Source organism: Anabrus simplex, chromosome 13 (genome assembly GCF_040414725.1).
Source record: "Anabrus simplex isolate iqAnaSimp1 chromosome 13, ASM4041472v1, whole genome shotgun sequence".
In the NCBI taxonomy this organism is placed as follows: Eukaryota; Metazoa; Arthropoda; class Insecta; order Orthoptera; family Tettigoniidae; genus Anabrus; species Anabrus simplex.
In genome coordinates, this window is record NC_090277.1 from 17,582,899 (window position 1) to 17,602,493 (window position 19,595).

Sequence of the window (19,595 nt, forward strand, 5' to 3'; positions counted from 1 at the left end):
TCTATATTATCTTCTTCCCACTGATTTGCTCATGTAATTACCAGCTGTGTCCAGCACACGTCCTGGCTAGTGCCCAGCATATAACCTTGTTTCATGTCAGGCCATTGGCCTGCAACAAAGGAATTCTTATTGTTCAGTAGTTATTAAAGAAATCTGTCTTATCAAATTCTGGGAGTAATACCATATTAAACAAATTTCAGCCAATGACAGTGGCTTTTCACTCGGTTTCTATTGCCGATAATGGATCCCAGTACTTGTCTTGTCTACATGTTCTACAAGGTAAGATTTCCCTACGCTGTGTACTTCGCACTGAGGGAAATTGTGTATGCTGGGGCTATAACCCTGCAGAAATGATTTGGTTATTGAAATATCTGGTTATTGCCCTCACTGGCTCTGCATGTGCATCATCTTGCTGGAATTATGCTTCAGTTAGTTCAGAGTTACTCCTCAGTATTGTGATACAAGCGAATCATCTGCATACTGAGTATGAATTGACCCAACAGTTTTTTTAACCAGATGATATACATTTCGGGGGGTTGATCCTTCAAACTTTGGTGCTTTACATACACTACATGATGTCCAACAACTAGGAGGCCTTGAATCCTTTTTGCCTTACATAGCTGAAGTTTTTCAGTGAGACCTGTCGTCAGCTGCGACAGTATTATGTTACAGCACATTTCTTCTGGCGGGCTTCTCTTGTTATCTGTTGGTAATGTATAGAGCCTGGATTTTCATGCAAATGCATGTTCCTAAATAAGCTGGTTACACTTCCGAAACTTTGCAGATACTCGTTTTATGACTAATCAATAATTCCAGACAACCGTACTTTTACACGTTATAATTCTCATGTTAGGTCCGTATTGAAATGTACGTAAATACAAAGTATGTTACCGTACTTTTTCCGTGCATGTTTGCATGTTTTGGCCTTTTTGGGAGAAAATTAATGCATAATGCAAATATGACATTTTTTTATTTAATGGCAGAAAATTGGACGTTTATATTGGATTATATGACTTTTCTTTTGACTTTGACGCATGTATTATGTTAAACTTGCATGGTAATGCCTGTCTTGAACATGGGTTTGCAGAATTTGAGACCATACGTCCACGTCATTTGTCTATCATTGAGAGAGAAAGAAAACGTATTCCTGGCATACTACTTGACAAGCAAAGTTAGATGAATAGAGGTCCTATAATCCAGTTAGCCAAGCACTTTCTCATCTGTTGCTTGAGTAAACATTGACCTAAGCTGCAAGACTCCACGTCGATCGCTCTAATCCTTAGAAATAGGTGTCTGAGTAAAAAATTGAAACCTAAATTTTGCGTTACTAAATGCTATTTTTTTTTTCTATGTTAGACGAAGCAATCAAAACTTGAATCATGCTACTGTGACGCCACGTTACTGAGACAGCAGCTTACAAACGTCGGTTTTGCACTGAATCATATCACGAACTCTCACTGTTCACACGTCTGAGGCCAAAATAATTGAGGAAAGAAGCACTCTTACACGCTTCAGATTGTAATTTAGTGCTGGACTGTGCTGTGAATTGTTGGTGTCATGCCACCTGTCTACGAAGAGACCTTGTGTCTAAATGGATTGTGGAAAGAAATTTCTGTTAATTTTTGAAAAGAGATAACTTCAGATATCCTTCGTCCTAAATGTCTTCATTTCACTTCTTGTGATGTAGAAAGATCATTTCTGTCTTCAGGAATGATCTGTCAGGCAAACAAATGAATTTAAATGAAGAAAATGTGGAGAAATTAGTTGTTGTAGAATGTTTTAAAAGGAAGTGAAAGTATAAGAATGTTGAACTGAATTTTGATAGTACATATTTTCCAGTTTATTGTGCATGTTTTGCCACATGATAGTGCATGAATGCATGCATATTTTGAGATTTGATAGTGCATGGAAATCCAGGTTCTAGTAATGTACATAGCTTAATGCATTTCGTTCTGTTGAGTCCTGTAAGAATCATCCTGTATGTTTGTATTCTTGCAGTGTTCAGTCAGTCGGAGACGTGAAAGTGGCATACAACCCATCCGTGGACTCTGACGATGTTGAAATACCGTTACCCCTAGACCAGGATGCATACACTGCCATGCGACCTTACCCGTGCGACTTCTGCAGTCGCCGATTCCGCAAGAAAGCTAACCTCATGAATCACATGGTCGCTCACCAGACGGATCGTCCTCACGGCTGTAACCTTTGTGGGGCCCGTTACCGTCGCAAGTGCGAGCTGATCAATCACATGAAGATCCACGCGTATGCTCCCGGACATGTCGTGAGCGATGACGAGGACGAAGATGAGAGTGCGGGGAATCCACCCAGTCCGGTTCAGAACGACTCCAGCGGTGGCGGGAATAGAGGTCGTCGCAAGAAGTCGCTGGTTCCAAGAAAAAGGAAGAATTTTTTGAATTCTTATAACAGTAAACGGGCTGCAGATGAATCTGGTTATAAAAAGAAAAGTTTAGTGAATTCTGCCGGGAAGAAGAAATCTGTGGACAATAATTCTAGCAGTGGCGTGAGCACTAACGCCACTCACAGTTACGTTGACGAGGATGTGAAACTCTTGCAGTTGTCTGCAGCTAAGTTTGTGGAGACTGAGTACAATCAGGATGATGAACAGTTTGATGACCAACAGCAGTACCAACCCCCACCTGCCCCTGCGGAACCTCCCCGATGGCCCGTCGTGGATGCATCTCGCCCCTACGTCTGTCAGCATTGTGGTGTTGGCTTTGCACGAGAGAAGGTAAAAGTATTCCCTGAAAATGCATGTCCTAGGCTAATAATTGGCTGAGGCTAGGCTAGTTGTCGTTCGTCCTTTACTAATCAGTTAATGGTATTTCTCATAAATATTGATTATCATAATTATCAGTGTTGATAGGCTACATGGTAGTATGAAGTATGAAGGAGGAAAAGATGTCCTACAGGGCTATGACTAAATGCTGGGTTCTTAGGTTCCAACCTATCCTGTTGCTATCTCATTATTTTCTTCTTCATTTTATGTATATCATGCTGATAGGACCTGAAAAGACTTGATTCATGACCCATTTTGATTGTTAGAACCTAAAAAGACCCAATGTGTTGCATTTAACCTATACATCCGAAGTTTATTTTAAGAAATATGGAACTGCAGCATAATTAACTTGGGTAGGCAATGTTCTTTGAAAGGAAGGCTGTACAATGTGGTTCGATATATATGTAATATGGCGGTGAGTCGTGCATGACACAATCATGTGATCATGACATGACACAAAAAATAATCTGTTTTCTCCACCTAAGGTGTGAAATCCCTTGTCGTTCACTAGTTACACAGACTTTAACATAGGAATCATTGAGAAGTGGTGTACTGCAACAGTGGTACTTGTGGGTCGTGTTCTTTGTCGAGGGAAGTTGCAAGAGACACTGCTTGAAATCCTAAGGAAATCACTGCTATGAAATTCGTACGTATTACCTGGTCTGACAGGGAGCTCAGTTTTTCCCATATTGTGAGGATTTTAAAGGGAAATGGGGGTTTTACTACTGATAATTTTATCGTAATTGTTCATTGTTATGTTAGGAACATTAATACTGTGTTTTCCTGCCAGGATTATGTAAAAGGTTTTGGCCACAAATTTGTTTTCTGTGTAATTTTTTGGCAAAATGTGTGGCCGTGTAAAATGTAAACTTTGAAGGACGTTTCTATGAAATAAGTTTAATTTTTTATCTGTACTGACAGTTGTGTTATACAGGGTGTTTCTACAATGATGGTACAAACTTCCAGGGATGATGGAGGATGGAGATAAGCAACTACATTCCAGAAACGATCAAATCAAAAGTTAAGCAAAGTCCGTTTACCTGCACAAGTTCACGAGCTGCTCCATTTACAACAAATGTTTGAAATTGCGTCCCCCTGCATCATTGCACGCATGGCATCATTGCACAAACTTGTGTCAAACCCCGGTGTTGTTCGAACAGCTTGCAGGCAGCAAGAATTCTTGCCAAGAGATTCTCTTCAGTCTCGACAGTGTCTCGTACACAAGAAATCAAATAGGTTGACTACTGCAGGATGAAATTCCGACAGCCCGGCATCTGTTAAGCGACCTGGATTATTAATACCTTTTGAGTCAAACGTCTCCACACTACGGTTCCTTACTTCAAATTCATCCATTTGCCGTTCTCCATCATCCCTGAAAGTTTGTAACGTCATCGCGGATAAACTCTGTATAAGTTTAATAAACTAGTGTAATATTGTTCCACCTAGTCAGTAAAGACGGCAGATTAAACATGTAGTATTGTTTTAATCAGATGTTTTTACAACTTGAATGTATTGACTAGGTGGAAGAAATACAGTAGAACCTCGATTATACGTTCCCGGAAACTACGTTTTCCTGTATTATTCATTCAAATTATGTGGTCCTGCGAGCATCCTAATTAAATCATGTTCTAAAAATCCCACACTATCCGTTCCTCGAAGAAACGATTTCCCAGATCAGCTGTCCATAAATTTCAGGCCCATCAACGCTAAATCCTCGATCCCACTTTATTTTTCAAGAAATTGTATCTCACGAAAGGACGTCCCATCATTGTGGTAATTTGAGGAAGTATTGTACCCTGCCGGTACTGAAAAAGGGATCGGCGGTGAACTTGCATTAGGGACCATCTTAGCATTGCATTCAGGTGGTATTGTTTAGAGAATCCTCAGAAATAATAAAGCAGAGTGTGTCCACAAGAATTGGAAGGAGACAGAGCACATTTCGACACCTCTACTTCAACATGAAACGAGTTTTGTCAAATGTTCGTTCTTGCAAAACGTCTGCATTATTGTCCAGGGTTACATGTTTATTTTCTTTACTTTTTTTGAGTGTATCACTGAACAGGTTTTTGGCACTTCCCTCAGGGCACTGTATAGTCACTGGGCTTTCAGACAGGAATCGAAACTGCTCCTTCTTAAGTAATACAAATTTAGTATTTTAATATTTATTGTATACGATTATGTTAATACCAATATAGGTGGTCTGTTATTGGACATTATAAATTTTCCAGCCAACTCATTCAACCAGCGTTTCGCCCCCGTGTGCTAATTTGGGCTCATCAGTTGGTACTTAGCACACCCACCAAGACGCATGGCTAGTGCATACCGTGGAGGCCACTGCGTGGGCTACCTACTTGGAGCCACCGGTAGTGCTTGGCCATCAGATGATATAGATGTTTATTCCCATAGGGAACCTGAAATATTTGTCCCGAATGAGTAAATTTATAATACCAATAAAACCAATATATATATATATATTATTCCCTATGGGAATTACAATTATGGTATCGAGACCAGAACAGATGTTGTACCTTACATACATAAAACCATGGGAGGTTTTGGTCCTAGTATAAGACTGGGAATTTTATGTTAAAATGTTATAAAAACCACAGTTGTTTTATTTGCGCACATTACATTTAAAACTTTGTATCATTTCGCAATTTATAGCGAGCGCGCTTTCCAGGTGAGCTCAAGGTGAGCGAATAACCGTAATTTCGGAAGTGTTAATGATATTTTTTCTCTTTCCAATTTCATTGCGATAAGTGACGGGCAGAATTCAATATAATGTATTTGAGAACTGTAGGATCGATACTTACATTCGAAACCGTATTCTTGAGTTCAACATAACCTTAAAAGTCGATGTAGGCCTAATTTACACGGTGCAAGATTTCCATAAACTGACTACGAACAGTATACCGGTGACCAAATTAAAATGGAAGATAAAAAATATAAAAAAGGGATTTCTCCATCATGTTGGGTGCTTTTGTATCTATAAAAAATATAAAAAAGGGATTTCTCCATCATGTTGGGTGCTTTTGTATCTAATGTGCTTTATTTTATTAGATTAGAGAATTACTGTAAAAACTACTTGTGGCCGATTGTTGTTTGGCTTGGCGTGACGTGTATTCGATTTTTTGATCAAAGTTGCTGAACTTAAAAGAAGTTTTCGGAGTAAACTGACGAAGTTTCCCCAGTAAAACTGAATGTAATGTTTCAAGATTAAGTCGCATACCGGTAATTAATGTTTGAAGCCAGCCCTGCGGTCTAACTTGCCTGCCTCTCACCTGGAGGGCCCAGATTCGATTCCCAGCCAGGTCAGGCATTTTTACCTGCATATGAGGGCTGGTTCCAGATTCACTCATTCTACGATTACCTTTAATTGAGGAGCTATTAAATGGTGAGATGGCGATCCCAGTCTGGAGCCAGGAATAAAGGCCGAGAGGATTCGTCACACTACCGGGCGAGTTGGCTGTGCGGTTAGGAGCGCGCAGCTGTGAGCTCGCATCCGGGACATAGTGGGTTCGAACCCCACTGTCGGCAACCCTGAAAATGGTTTTCCGTGGTTTCCCATTTTCACACCAGGCAAATGCTTAGGCTGTACCTATTAAGGCCACGGCCGCTTCCTTTCCATTCCTAGGCCTTTCCTCTTCCATTGTCGCCAAAAGACCTATCTGTGTCGGTGCGACGTAAAGCAACTAGCATAAAGATTCGTCGCACTGACCCTGTGTCACCTCGTAATCTGCCGGCCTTCGGATCGAGCAGTGGTCGCTTGGTAGGCGGAAGGCCCATTGGGGCTGTAGTTTGGTTTGGTTTAAGGGTGTTTTAAGATTAAAAGTATACATATATCACTGTTTTGATGTTTAGCCAAATTGTTGATGGTTCATTCGTTCCCAGATTTTCAGTTTTCCCGTGTTGTTCATTTTTTATTCATGGCCCCTCCAGAACCGGTGTCGGTCGTCTCTATGCCAGCGATTGGCAAAGGAGCATCCCTAATAATTGGTGTAAGTAAATCAGTATTTACATTGGAAATTAAATTTGCCATCTTCTCATTTTTTGGGTTATAAAATGCTAAAAAGTAGCAGGGCAGTGACAGAGTAAATACGGTAAATGCGTAGTTAAATTTAATAAAGGTTGGTGTTGTAGACGGAATATGCTGTTGATATGTATTATGAACTTAGCGTTTGGCTTTTAGCGCTGGGTGTGTTTGGGCTCTATTTGATGGCCATGGGCGAGGTCCACATGTGGATGTGGGATGATAATAAACCGGTGTAGCCTGCTTGTGTCTGCTCAAGGCTTAACATCACCTTCTGACGGGCGAATCTCCCTCAACATTGTCATATGCTCTCCCTACATACGATCACTGCGGAGTAGTTTGGAATTGAATCAAGGCTTTTGGTATGCGATCTAGTGATTAGAAATTGTATAACCTCCACCCCCACCCCACGCCCTCTATCTCACTCCCTCGCACCCACATCCCCCCACCCCCACCCCCAAATTTAAGCAGTCCATATGGGTTTTTGAATTTTCAAGTCAATACTATTAGGAAATTAAGCATTTGGAAAATAAAACAATTGAATTTAACCTGTAACAACTTTAAATATTTCCTTATGAGTGTTGTTAACCCATTCCAGTCTGGGCCTTAATATCCCTAACAAACGTTCTGGACTGGGCATTTTTTAAGGATTTTTAAAACATTAAATCTCTGTACCTATAGGAGATATTTGCATGATTCTTTTTCTTTATGCTTCTTTGAGCATCTAGTTTTGAAAAACACTGTGTCATGTCAACTGTCACTGGAGATTTTAAAATTACCATGTTTTGCGAATGGAAGAAAAGTCTGACGGATAACTAAGCAAGTACAGTTTTCTGAAATACGTGTTACATTTACCCTATTTTGATAATGTAAAATGTGCATTGCAATTACAAAACAACAATAATGAGTATGATTTAAAAAAAAATTCAAAAATATTTGTAATAATTACATTAATGAAAATGGGAGCACTTTTGAAATTTTATTGTAATTGGTAAATTTTGTCAAAAGTTACTCAAATGTAAAATTATTGTTCCTTTTATCACAAAAGACTTCTGAGCAAGAGAAAACATAATTTGCCTTTGTGTGGTAAATTTTGAAACAATCTGGCATGCAAAGTCCTACATCACACAGTGGGCAATAATACGTTGTCTCCATGGCCCATTCACCATTTGCCTTCTTGCTTCTGTCCCCACACACTTTGCAGCTTCTACATGGTCTGGCCTTGTTCTCAGTTGGTGGGATTTTTCTCCCAAAATGCCTTCTGGTGAGTCGGTCTATTGTTGTTCCAGTGTCCATGGCAATAAATTATTCCCCTGCTACCAAAGGCAGAGTCTCACTAACGACACACATGAATTTCTCAAGGGAAGTAGTATGTAGCTATTCACTATGCCTCGAATGAAGAGATGAAGAAACAGTTTCTTCCTCCACTTCGTTTTCCTCTTGAATGGATAGTAGGCTGCAAGCTGGTCATTACGGTCCACTCCAGGTTTATTTGCATTATAGTCTGATATAGCATCTGGCTTCACCATAACCTTTCCTTTACAGCCCTTTGCCCTCACTGTCACTTCAGAAGCTGTACATCCATGTTTTGAAGATAGAACAGTGGCATCTCTTGTATCTTTCCATTTGCAGATCATCATGTTGGATATATGCCGGAAAGTCAGCTCTCCCCTCTTCAATTTAGCAGCGGCTAAACCTTTAGTCATCTCTTTCCTCTGAGCATTACAGTCCCTATACCTAAGGTATCTCGATCCCATAAATATTGCACAACAGTTGGACTAGTGTAAAATCGGTCCATATACACACTATGGCCTTTGCAAAAATAATTGGACAACAACCTTTGGAACAGAGAAACAATCGAATAGTCATTTCCACAACCAGAGTACACTTCAATATTCAGAGCATAACTTGAAATAGATTCACACACACAAAATAACTTTATTCCATACTTTTCTGGTTTGTTCTTCATGTACACACAAAAGTGTATTCTACCACGAAAGGCGCAAATTCCCTGCGACGGTCAGATTTTTGGATGGGACAATTCCACCACTAAACTGTTTCACCAGAGAATCGCAGTATGGCGTAACTTTGTGGAGAGGATCATGACCTTGTTGATCACGAGGTATGTAAGTGTCATTGTTGTTGAAATGCAGCATTTTGAATCCGTCACGTGACAGTAGCTTGCCAGCAAATGTTGTCTGCTAAATAGGGAATGCGACCAATAATCCTTCAGATTACTTTTTACAGCTAAGCACATATGCAGGATTATGGCAAAATATTTGTACAGTTCAGATAATATAACAGGAACCCATCACTGCAACATACTATATTCTTTCAATTTATTTGCCCGTCTAAGTTTTGAGATTGCGTTTGCGGCATACCTGTTGGTTTCGTGCTTTATATTCTTGATCATATCGTTAGTGAAATTGTACTGGAAGCAGTCGTACTCACTGGAAATATTATCCAGTTCAACAGTAACTCTCGGAATCTCTGCATAAATCTTGTTTCTTCCTGCAGGTGAGTCAACTCTTATCATCCCATCCCAAATCAGCGTCTGTCATTAGTGCTTTACGATGCCTTCTTTTCTTAGATTGTTCCTGTTCTGGGGGTATTTCATAGGCAGGTGCATTTTCTGAAGCATAAAAAGGAGTTATAATACTGAAGGTTGTTACATTTCATAACATAAACAAAATGTATGGCAAAAATATTGCTGTCGCTTGACATATTTAAGTTATGCTTACCTCCATCACTGGCATTGCTGTCATTATTCACAGCGTGTATTCAAAGTCACCTCTGACATTGTAATCCCTCATATTTAGAAAAAGACATACAACTGTACTAATATGTAGACAATCTTACATATTCACGCAAATATGAAATACGCGGGAACATGCGCCTTTACACTTGGAAGTCCCCTGCAGACAATCCACTAAGAATCGTTGGGAATCGGATAGAGTATTTTGTGATTGGGAAAATGTTCCGGAATGCAGTGAAAGCCGTTAAGACAATGCTGTGAGCAGACATCCCATCCAACCACAATCTGCCTTGTGCTATTATACACCTGTGACTGGATAAAAGTACCCAACAGACTGGACGTCAGAACACTCTACAAAGACAAGAAAAAGCAAGAGGTCTTTAAAAATTTGGATCAACAGATTGACATCTAGGGAGACACAGGTACTGTAGATGATATGTAGACTGCATTATGGATACCGCACGCACCATTCTCCAATAGGTTCACAATTAAGTATTTATTTATTTTCCACGTAGTTGATACAGTGATTGCTTAAGGCAATTTTTAATGGTTAAAAGTGGTACATGTTTCATATATTACCAACATCTTCAGCCACATAACACTGTTTAGATGAAAAAAATATATAAATTGACAAAGTAATGCTTTAGAGGAAGTGTCCTTAAAATTAACATAAGATTGACAACATTAAATAATGTTCATGAGGTGGTTGGGCATAGATGGACTAGTCAACTGAGGTGCCTAACAGATAGAAATGACAACCTGATCCTGAATGAAGGTGCTGTGATGGATGGAGTATTTACAAGAACGATTCAACAACAACGTGGAAGACATAGAACAAGGAGAAGCTGCGATTGGCCCATCATTTACCATGGCTGAGGTAGAACAGACCCTAAAGAGGATGGAAAATGCAAAAGCTCTAGGGCCAGACGAACTTCCCTGGGTGAGCTAGGAAGAAAACAAATGCAGACACTCTTCAACAAGATTTACGAGATTGGAGAACTCTGTGATGACTGATCGCAGTCAGCGTTCGCGAGCTTACCAAAAAGATCCAACGCAAAGACTACCATATAATCAGCCTGATGAGCAATGCGCTGTTACCAGTGTATCTACAGGAGAGTTGAAGAGCACATTGGCGACACGCAGTTCGGATTCTATAAATGCCTTGGAACCCGAAATGCCTTAGTCGTTCAGAGTTACGGAGAAATCAGTTGCCTGGTCTTCATATGCTTCATTTACTTCAAGAAGGCATTGGACAGAGCTCAGCATGAGAAAATAATGACCATACTGAAGGAGGCAGGTATAGATGACAAAGATAGCCACATAATTAAGAACCTATATTGGAAACAGAAAGCTCGTGTTCAAGTGGAACACAACTCACAAATTAAGTCGTCAAAAAGACAAGTGTGAGGCAAGGCTGTATTTTGCCCCCTTTACTGTTCATTGAAGAATGTGAGAGTAAAACAGGTACGCATTACTGACAAACATATTCTCCATGAGTTTGGTGAAAAAATAAGAACAAAATTCCAGCAAGTAGAAGAAGAAAGAGCTGCTTCTCAAACATGGGACAAGATGAAGGAAATCATCAATTCATCCCTTCCCGAACAAGTTCCTAAGACTCCTCAAGCAAAACATCCCTGGATTTCAACATCTACACTACTGTTGATTGAAGAAAGAAGCACACTGAAGAAACATGGTATACAAACTGCAAAAGATGAGGAAACATATAAAGAACTTCGCCGAAAAATACAGCGTAATTATAGAATTGACAACTTACAGTATCTTACCAATATCTGTAATGAAATAGACCACCATCACAAGGTAAATGAAACACGTGACCTTTACAAGAAGATAAATAGCATCACTCAAGAATTCAAACCACGTACATGGGTGATTGAAGACACACAGGGAAATGTAATTGGTGACAAGAAGGAAGCATTATCCAGGTGGAAACAACACTGCGAAACCTTATACTGCAAAGGTACTAGCATAAGAGAAGAGAACAGCTGCATGGAATGTGACATAGAGCCTGCTATCCTATTTAGTGAAATTGAGAACGCCATCAAACATTTGAAAAACAACAAAGCCCCAGGCATAGACGGTATTACTGGAGAAATGCTGAAAGTAATGGGAGAAGAAGGCCTCCATGCTTTACATTCAATATGTAATATAGTGTGGAAACTGGAGAATGGCCTAAAGACTGGACTACATCTGTTCTCATCCCCCTTCACAAAAACGAGTCAGTTAGGGACTGTTCTAATTACTGCACCATAGCATTAATATCACATGCTATCAAAGTCCTGCTCTACATAAGAACTTTCTTGCAATCTCAGATTTCTGCTGAACAAGCAGGTTTTGTGGCAGGTAAAGGTACACAAGAGTCAATAACAAACATGAGGCAGATAATTGAGAAATGCCGCGAGTTCTGTGTCCCTAACTATATTTGTTTCCTTGATTATAGAAGGCCTTCGACTGTGTCAAGTGGGACAAGTTGTGGGAAGTGCTAATTGAATGTGGAGTCCCGAAACACTTAACGTCATTATTGAAAGGTCTTTATAATAGTCATAATGCAACCAAAAGGGTGGATGGTGAATGCTCAGAATTTTTCAATGTGACAAATGGAGTCAGACAAGGTTACATACTGTTACCCCAACTCTATAATATCTACGCAGAGTATGTAATGAGAAGAGCACTGGATGGCTGGGATAGTGGAATTTCAATCGGTGGTAGGAAAATCAACAATTTACGCTTTGCTGATGATACTACACTCATTGCAGGAAGTGGACTAGAACTTGATGAATTGCTGTCTAGAGTGACAGTCATTAGTTCGGACTTTGGTCTAGAAATTAACATGAAAAAGACCAAACTAATGATTATCAACCGACAAAGTCAAATCCCATTCCAAATAACAGGATGCCTGAAAGATCTGGAGTTGGTGAATGATTGTGTATATCTGGGCTCCATAATCAGCAAGACGGGAAATTGTGATAAAGAAATAAAACGACAGGTTGATCTAGGTCGTACCGCAATGGTTAAACTCGCAAAGAACTGGCAGAACCGGGCATTATCCAAAACAGTGAAAATAAGATTGGTGGAATCACTGATGTTCTCTGTTTTCCTGTACGGTTGTGAGACCTGGACAGTGAAGGCTAGTGACAAGAACCAAATCGATGCCTTTGAGATGTGGTGTTGGCAGAGAATGCTCTGTAGACCATGGACAGAAAGAAGAATAAATGCCTCCATTATAAAAGAACTGAGCATCACAAAACGTTTATCTTCCCGCGTTAGTGAACGTTACCTCCAGTTCCTGGGACATATTTTGAGGAGAGAAGGCGACAATTTAGAAAAGACCCTTCTGCAAGGCAAAATTGAAGGCACCAGACCGAAAGGCAGAAAAACAAGTAGATGGTTAGACCAAGCAAAGAAGATCGCCAGTCTACCTCTTCACAATATCTTAAGAAGAGCTGAAGACTGCTCAGGATGGAAAAATCTTGTTAAGGATACAGTTACTAATGAAGTGAAGAAATGAGATCACGACACTCGGCAATGAGTAAACCGATTGATGATGACTGTTCATCCTGTTTCAAAGAGGCTCTACATGATATAGTTTTTTGCATCACAGTGAATGGAGCAAGTATTAACATCAGATGTGCTGATGACACTGTCCTTATGGCCAACAGCAGATCTTGTCAAAAGTGGTGGAGACATGCGAAAACCGTATCGTAGATCCCGTGCCTAGGTAGCGTCATCAGTGAAACTGGGACCGTTCCCAAGTAATAAAGCGCCTGGCAACAGGGCAACATTTAGAAGCCTCCGTCAAGTGCTCTGTAGCAGAGAACTGCCATTTTTGCTTCAGATTGGGATAGTGCAGTGCTGTGTGTTCTCCATCGTGGTGTGTAGACGGTTGGCGGTGTCGAGAACTGTGCCGAAATGTGGGTCTACAGTCGCATGCTTCAGATCAGCTGGGTGAACAGAATCTGCAAACAGGAGGTGTATGGCTGTTAAGATCAAGATGCTCTCACACATTGGCCATATCATGAGACGCCCTCTTCCAAATATTTATACAAGGGAAGAGGGGTCCTGGGAGACCCTGCACATCTTGGCTGGGGATCCCGCGACTGTGGTTCGGTCAAACAACTCTTTCGTTATTCTGTGCAACCATCAACAAAATTGAGATAACAAAAAAAAAAAAATTGGTTATGTTTAAACAAATGAGAAACTTTCTCTTGCAGTGCTCGCACACCCCGCATGTCCTGAAGAAATTGTGGGTATGGCACAGTGTCAGACCTTATAGTTCTGTAAGACGTATTTTCATCATCACTGTGTGAATCATCAGGCTACTTTTTAGAAGTATGTTATAATGATGGAAGTCTAATAGTTACTGCAGTGTTAATAGTATGATGATTATTCTTTTTCATAAAAACATATACATTCCTTAACGGAAGAATTAGAATGTTAAAACATGGGTTGAGAAACCTAACTTATTTTAAACCTATAAGTCCAGGGCTTAGCTGTGGCAGTAGTCTGTTACTTTCTGCAGCAATAAATCACATGTGCTGGAAATCTTGTTGGATTTTAAATTTCCTTCATAGTAAATACTTTGAAACACAGATAGCCTTTTACATTTAGTTTCTGAATATTCTCTCTTTTGTTCAACTTATTGTGTAGAGCCTGGCAGAAGTTTTCCAATCCACATGTTGAAACAGATAATGTGTAAAAGTTCTAAAAATATGTAGGTTTTTTACTGATAGATACACGCGTAAGTTATTAATGTGGATATTAGTGAGAGTTGTGGCAGAAATTAGCATTTTTAAATGTGATTTGTTGCTCTTTGGTTCTATGTTGATTAACTCAGATAGTTGATAATGTGGATGTATTTTGTCCTACTTGATGTCTTGTAGTTTTGGAACACACAGTTTCTTACATGTAAAACTACAAAATGGGTATTAAAACACATACGAAGGGCACTGTCCTGTGCAGTGCCGTTTGCGATGGGACTTCCCCCATGCAACATTGAGGACATTCATAGTTTCGTAGTGAGTGTTTAAAATGTTCCAGACAGGATCATCCCACCCACAGACTGTGAGATACGAAACATTTATCGCCAAGTGTGTGAGGTGCATGACACACCATGCAGTCTATCTTCCCGTGGTTTGGTGTGGGGTTGAAACAAAACTACACAGTTTTGTCCGTCTGCTTTGGGTGGATTTTATCACAGATGGTGCCATCTGTGACTAAGTCATACAAAAATTAATGCGCCATTGTGACGGTGACTGCACGGAGTAGTAGTTTGAGGGGTGTAGAATTCTAACAAAATACATATTTTTCAGAATAATGGTGTGTGTGAAAAAATGTTGGTACATACTTAAAAACAAACATGCCTTGTAGATTTCACCTACAGGTGCCCTTCATGTATTTATTGTACAGATTTAGCTTCCAATGGAAGTTTTGTACTGGTAATGGGCCACAGCAGTCTGTGAGAGTTGAACTTGTGCTTTCTTTACAGTTGTGACTTCAAGCGTTATTCTTGAAATACAGGTTATTTTTGCAGATCTGCCATCAAGCCACTGCCCGGTGAACACTACTCAGCGTCCAATAACAGTTGTGGAAAACTAGGTGACTTTTAAAGGAGATGCTCAGTGTGACATCCCTCAGCTGGCAGACATATTGGCAGCTCCTAAACAGGTTTTCACACTACTTCACAAATATCATCCAGTAAGGGTCTCTTGTATGAGGCTTGCTTGCCCATCATGAACAGGCTGTAAAAAACGTTACAAAACTGAATCATCATGCCACTTTCAGACTCCTGTGAGTTGCTTGTTTGGGCAGAAGAAACTGTGCAGCGAGAGAGAGATCCCCTATTTTTTCAAGCTTTTCCTCGGTGCATTTCCTACTTTCTTCTTTCTTTTTAAAGAATGGACACTGTTTAAAAGATGGATGCCAGGAAATCTGCAAATGAATTGAAACCAGCGCTGTACTAAAGAAACTCCACTGTGAAAATACGCACACAACTACTGGGGCCTATTCCACAAAAGTATGGTCTTGTACATTACAAGTTACTAGTGTGGGTTCTTGTGATGTATGGAGTTGTACATTTCTGTTCCACAAAAGATTGATAGTCTCTTGTATATTACTAGTGAATTGTTACAAGTTTTACAAGTGACAACATATACTACGTCATAGCATGAATCAGCTGTTTATCTTCATATTCCATTCGTTGAATTAGGTTATGCTTGCCTCATTAATCTTAATATCGTATTTTAAGTTAAGTTATGTAGCAAAGATTCAAAGAACTCTAATATTTCTGTGAATTTCTCAATGCTACAATGTTATTTTTCAGTTTATTTCTTTGATGATAGAAAAATACTGCGTTATTATCACCCATTCTGTTCTTCCGCGATCCTTGCATATGTTCCACGATAGTCTGACATACCCACCTTGGTCTGTCATTTGGAATCGGATGCTGCGAATAACGACGTTCGGCCGCCAAACCTAATTGTTACAAAATTGCACACTCTGCATGAATTGTTAAAATGGTGTCAAGGAAAGGAAGATATTCATTTTGAAGGAAATAGAAAGAAGGAAAGATATTCATTTAGGTGCATTCAGCGAGAGTCAGAAAAAACAAGACAAAATAAAGGGTTGATGGAAATATTTGATTTGGAAAAGCCCATGGAGCTTTTGAGGGGAAAAGTTGGATTAATGATTGGAATTACTTGGAATTAATGATTCCAGGAATGTCCTTCTTGGAACATGTTTGTTCAGTATTTTCAGGTCAAGGAACAATTTGAGGAAATTTTATATCATTTATTGCAGCTACCACAGAATGTATTGACCTACAGACCAAAGATTTTGCCATCCCATGCATATGTGCAATACCATGGTACTGACCACAATTTCCTAGCCAAAGCAGTGTTAGTAGGCCTAACTGTTGTTTAGCAGAGAGAGATTTATTTCTGTTCGTAGGATGTTTCAACCTATGATAAATATCCATCAAAAGTTCTTCCACTTGTATTGTGCTTAACCTAAAACTCTCATTGTATTCAAATAGTGTTAAACTGGAAGTTTATTCTTTCCCTGTACAGGTGGTAGTTTTCATTTTCATTACCATCACTATCACTTCTGCTAGACCACATATTTATCAAAATGTATCTGAAATAAGTATATTTAAATAGCACTAGTACATTTGTCCTTTCACTGGTAGAGAATAGTTCCCAGTTCACTAGTAAATTACAAGTACTAGTACTTCTGTGGAACATACCTATAAACATTCACTGGTAATTTGTAAGTATGGAGTAGTAAAGTACAACTGTAGAAAATTCTTTTGTGGAACAGAAACTCTGGTATTTGTACTAGTTACTAGAGAATTTACTTGTAATGTACAAGAGCATACTTTTGTGGAATAGGCCCCGGGAGCGACTAGGTGATTTCATTTATCAGTCTCGCATGTTAACATTACTTCATAGCCGGGCTGAGTGGCTCAGACGGTTGAGGCGCTGGCCTTCTGATCCCAACATGGCAGGTTCGATCCTGGCTCAGTCCGGTGCTATTTGAAGGTGCTCAATGACGTCAGCCTCTTGTCGGTAGATTTACTGGCACGTAAAACAACTCCCGTGGGACAAAATTGAGCCACTTTGGCGTCTCCAAAAAGCGCAAAAGTAGTTAGTGGGACATAAAGTCAATAACATTACTTCACTTTGCTGAGTTTACCTAGCGCACCTTTAAAATAAAGACCCTGTATGTATTCTTTAGAACTATACTGATACTGTATTCACTTTTAATTTGTTATTGCAGGCGTTGGGCTCCCATGCCAGGATACATGCAGGGGATTCACCTTTCGAGTGCAACACTTGCGGAGAAATGTTCTGGGACATCGGTCTGTTGCGAGAGCACTCCAAGAGCAAGCATTCCGGCAGGTATGACTTCCAGAACGTGTTCACGGGAGATGATGGGTTTGGAGAGTTCCACTGCGAGTCTTGTGGTCTGGGCTTTCATCGCCTGGATCTGCTCAAGAGACATCGTAGGTGAGGAGCATTGTATGGTGCTTTGCTCTGAGGAAGTAGGGCTAGTTATGCTTCTACCATGCCGGTTGAAGGCGCTGCTTTCATTCTGCCTTGGTAATCATACCTATCTGTATTGAATTCTGAGATCTGTCATGAATTTCAGCCAAAGGCTTGGATAGAATGAAAAATATCAGTTGTTTTATAGTATTTTGCTATAATATGTGAAGGTATGTCTCCACACTGGAGCTCTCCAGTAGTCCTATCTTCTGCATCTTCATTTCTCCCCGTGGGTGGGGGCGGTAGAATAACACCCACGGTATCCCCTGCCTGTCGTAAGAGGCGACTAAAAGGGGTCCCAGGGGATCTCAACTTGGGAGCGTGTGTTGGCGACCACGGGGCCCTGAGCTGAGTCCTGGCATTGCTTCCACTTACTTGTGCCAAGCTCCTCACTTTCATCTTATCTTATATGACCTCCCTTGCTCAGCTCTTGTTCTTTTCCGACCCCAACAGTATTAGGTTGCAAGGCCTAGGGAGTCTCTCATTTTCACGCCCTTCGTGGCTCTTTTCTTCCTTTGGCCTATACCTTCATTTTTCAAAGTGTCCAATCCCTTCTATTTTTTCTCTCTGATTAATGTTATATAGAGGATGGTTGACTAGTTGTACTTACTCTTAAAACAATAATCACCGCTACCACCAATCTTCTTCATTTGGTGATAACTTCCTGCCATCCTGATGCTATCCACCATGTAGTATCTTATTAATGTAGTGGTTGCTTCCTGCTATCCTGATGCTATTTACCATGCGGTATCTTCATTTAGTGGTAGCTTCCTGCTATCCTGATGCTATTCACCATTTGGTATCTTCATTTAGTGGTAGCTTCCTGCTATCCTGATGCTATTCACCATGTGGTATCTTCTTCATTTGGTGGTAGCTTCCTGCTATCCTGACGCTATTCACTATGTGGTATCTTCATTTGGTGGTAGCTTCCTGCTATCCCGATGCTATTCACCATGTGGTATCTTCATTTGGTGGTGGCTTCATGCTATCCTGACGCTATTCACCATGTGGTATCTTCATTTGGTGGTAGCTTCATGCTATCCTGACGCTATTCACCATGTGGTATCTTCATTTGGTGGTAGCTTCCTGCTATCCTGACGCTATTCACCATGTGGTATCTTCTTCATTTGGTGGTAGCTTCCTGCTATCCTGACGCTATTCACTATGTGGTATCTTCATTTGGTGGTAGCTTCCTGCTATCCCGATGCTATTCACCATGTGGTATCTTCATTTGGTGGTGGTTTCATGCTATCCTGACGCTATTCACCATGTGGTATCTTCATTTGGTGGTGGCTTCATGCTATCCTGACGCTATTCACCATGTGGTATCTTCATTTGGTGGTAGCTTCCTGCTCTCCCAATGCTATTCACCATTTGGTATCTTCATTTAGTGGTAGCTTCCTGCTATCCCAACGCTATTCACCATGTGGTATCTTCATTTGGTGGTAGCTTCCTGCTATCCTGATGCTATTCACCATGCGGTATCTTCATTTGGTGGTAGCTTCCTGCCATCCTGATGCTATCCACTGTGTGGTATCTTCATTTGGTGGTAGCTTCCTGCTATCCCAATGCTATTCACCATGTGGTATCTTCATTTGGTGGTAGCTTCCTGCCATCCTGATGCTATCCACTGTGTGGTATCTTCATTTGGTGGTAGCTTCCTGCTATCCCAATGCTATTCACCATGTGGTATCTTCATTTGGTGGTAGCTTCCTGCTATCCCAATGCTATTCACCATGTGGTATCTTCATTTGGTGGTAGCTTCCTGCTATCCTGATGCTATCCACTGTGTCCTCTTCCTATCCTATTCACCATTCCTTCAGGTGTGACCCCCTGTGGGTGGCGGACACAGACGAAGAATTCACCCATGGTATCCCCTGCCTGTCGTAAGAGGTGACTAAAAGGGGTGACCAAGGGATGATCAAATTAGAACCATGAAACTACTTGTGATTAGTA

The 19,595-nt window shown here is 40.4% G+C and overlaps 1 protein-coding gene across 3 annotated transcripts in view; it reads left to right on the plus strand.

Moving 5' to 3' along the window:
- Positions 1–19,595, plus strand: part of LOC136885139 (zinc finger protein 37) — a 144,700-nt gene that overhangs the window by 41,793 nt on the left and 83,312 nt on the right. For 2 of the 3 annotated variants that reach the window (XM_067157608.2, XM_067157605.2), the window contains exons 3-4: positions 1,999–2,749; positions 17,374–17,603. In XM_067157608.2, coding sequence (XP_067013709.1) covers positions 1,999–2,749; positions 17,374–17,603 — 981 coding nt within the window. The remainder of the gene's footprint in view (positions 1–1,998; positions 2,750–17,373; positions 17,604–19,595) is intronic. The other variant, XM_067157607.2, reaches the window with a different exon arrangement.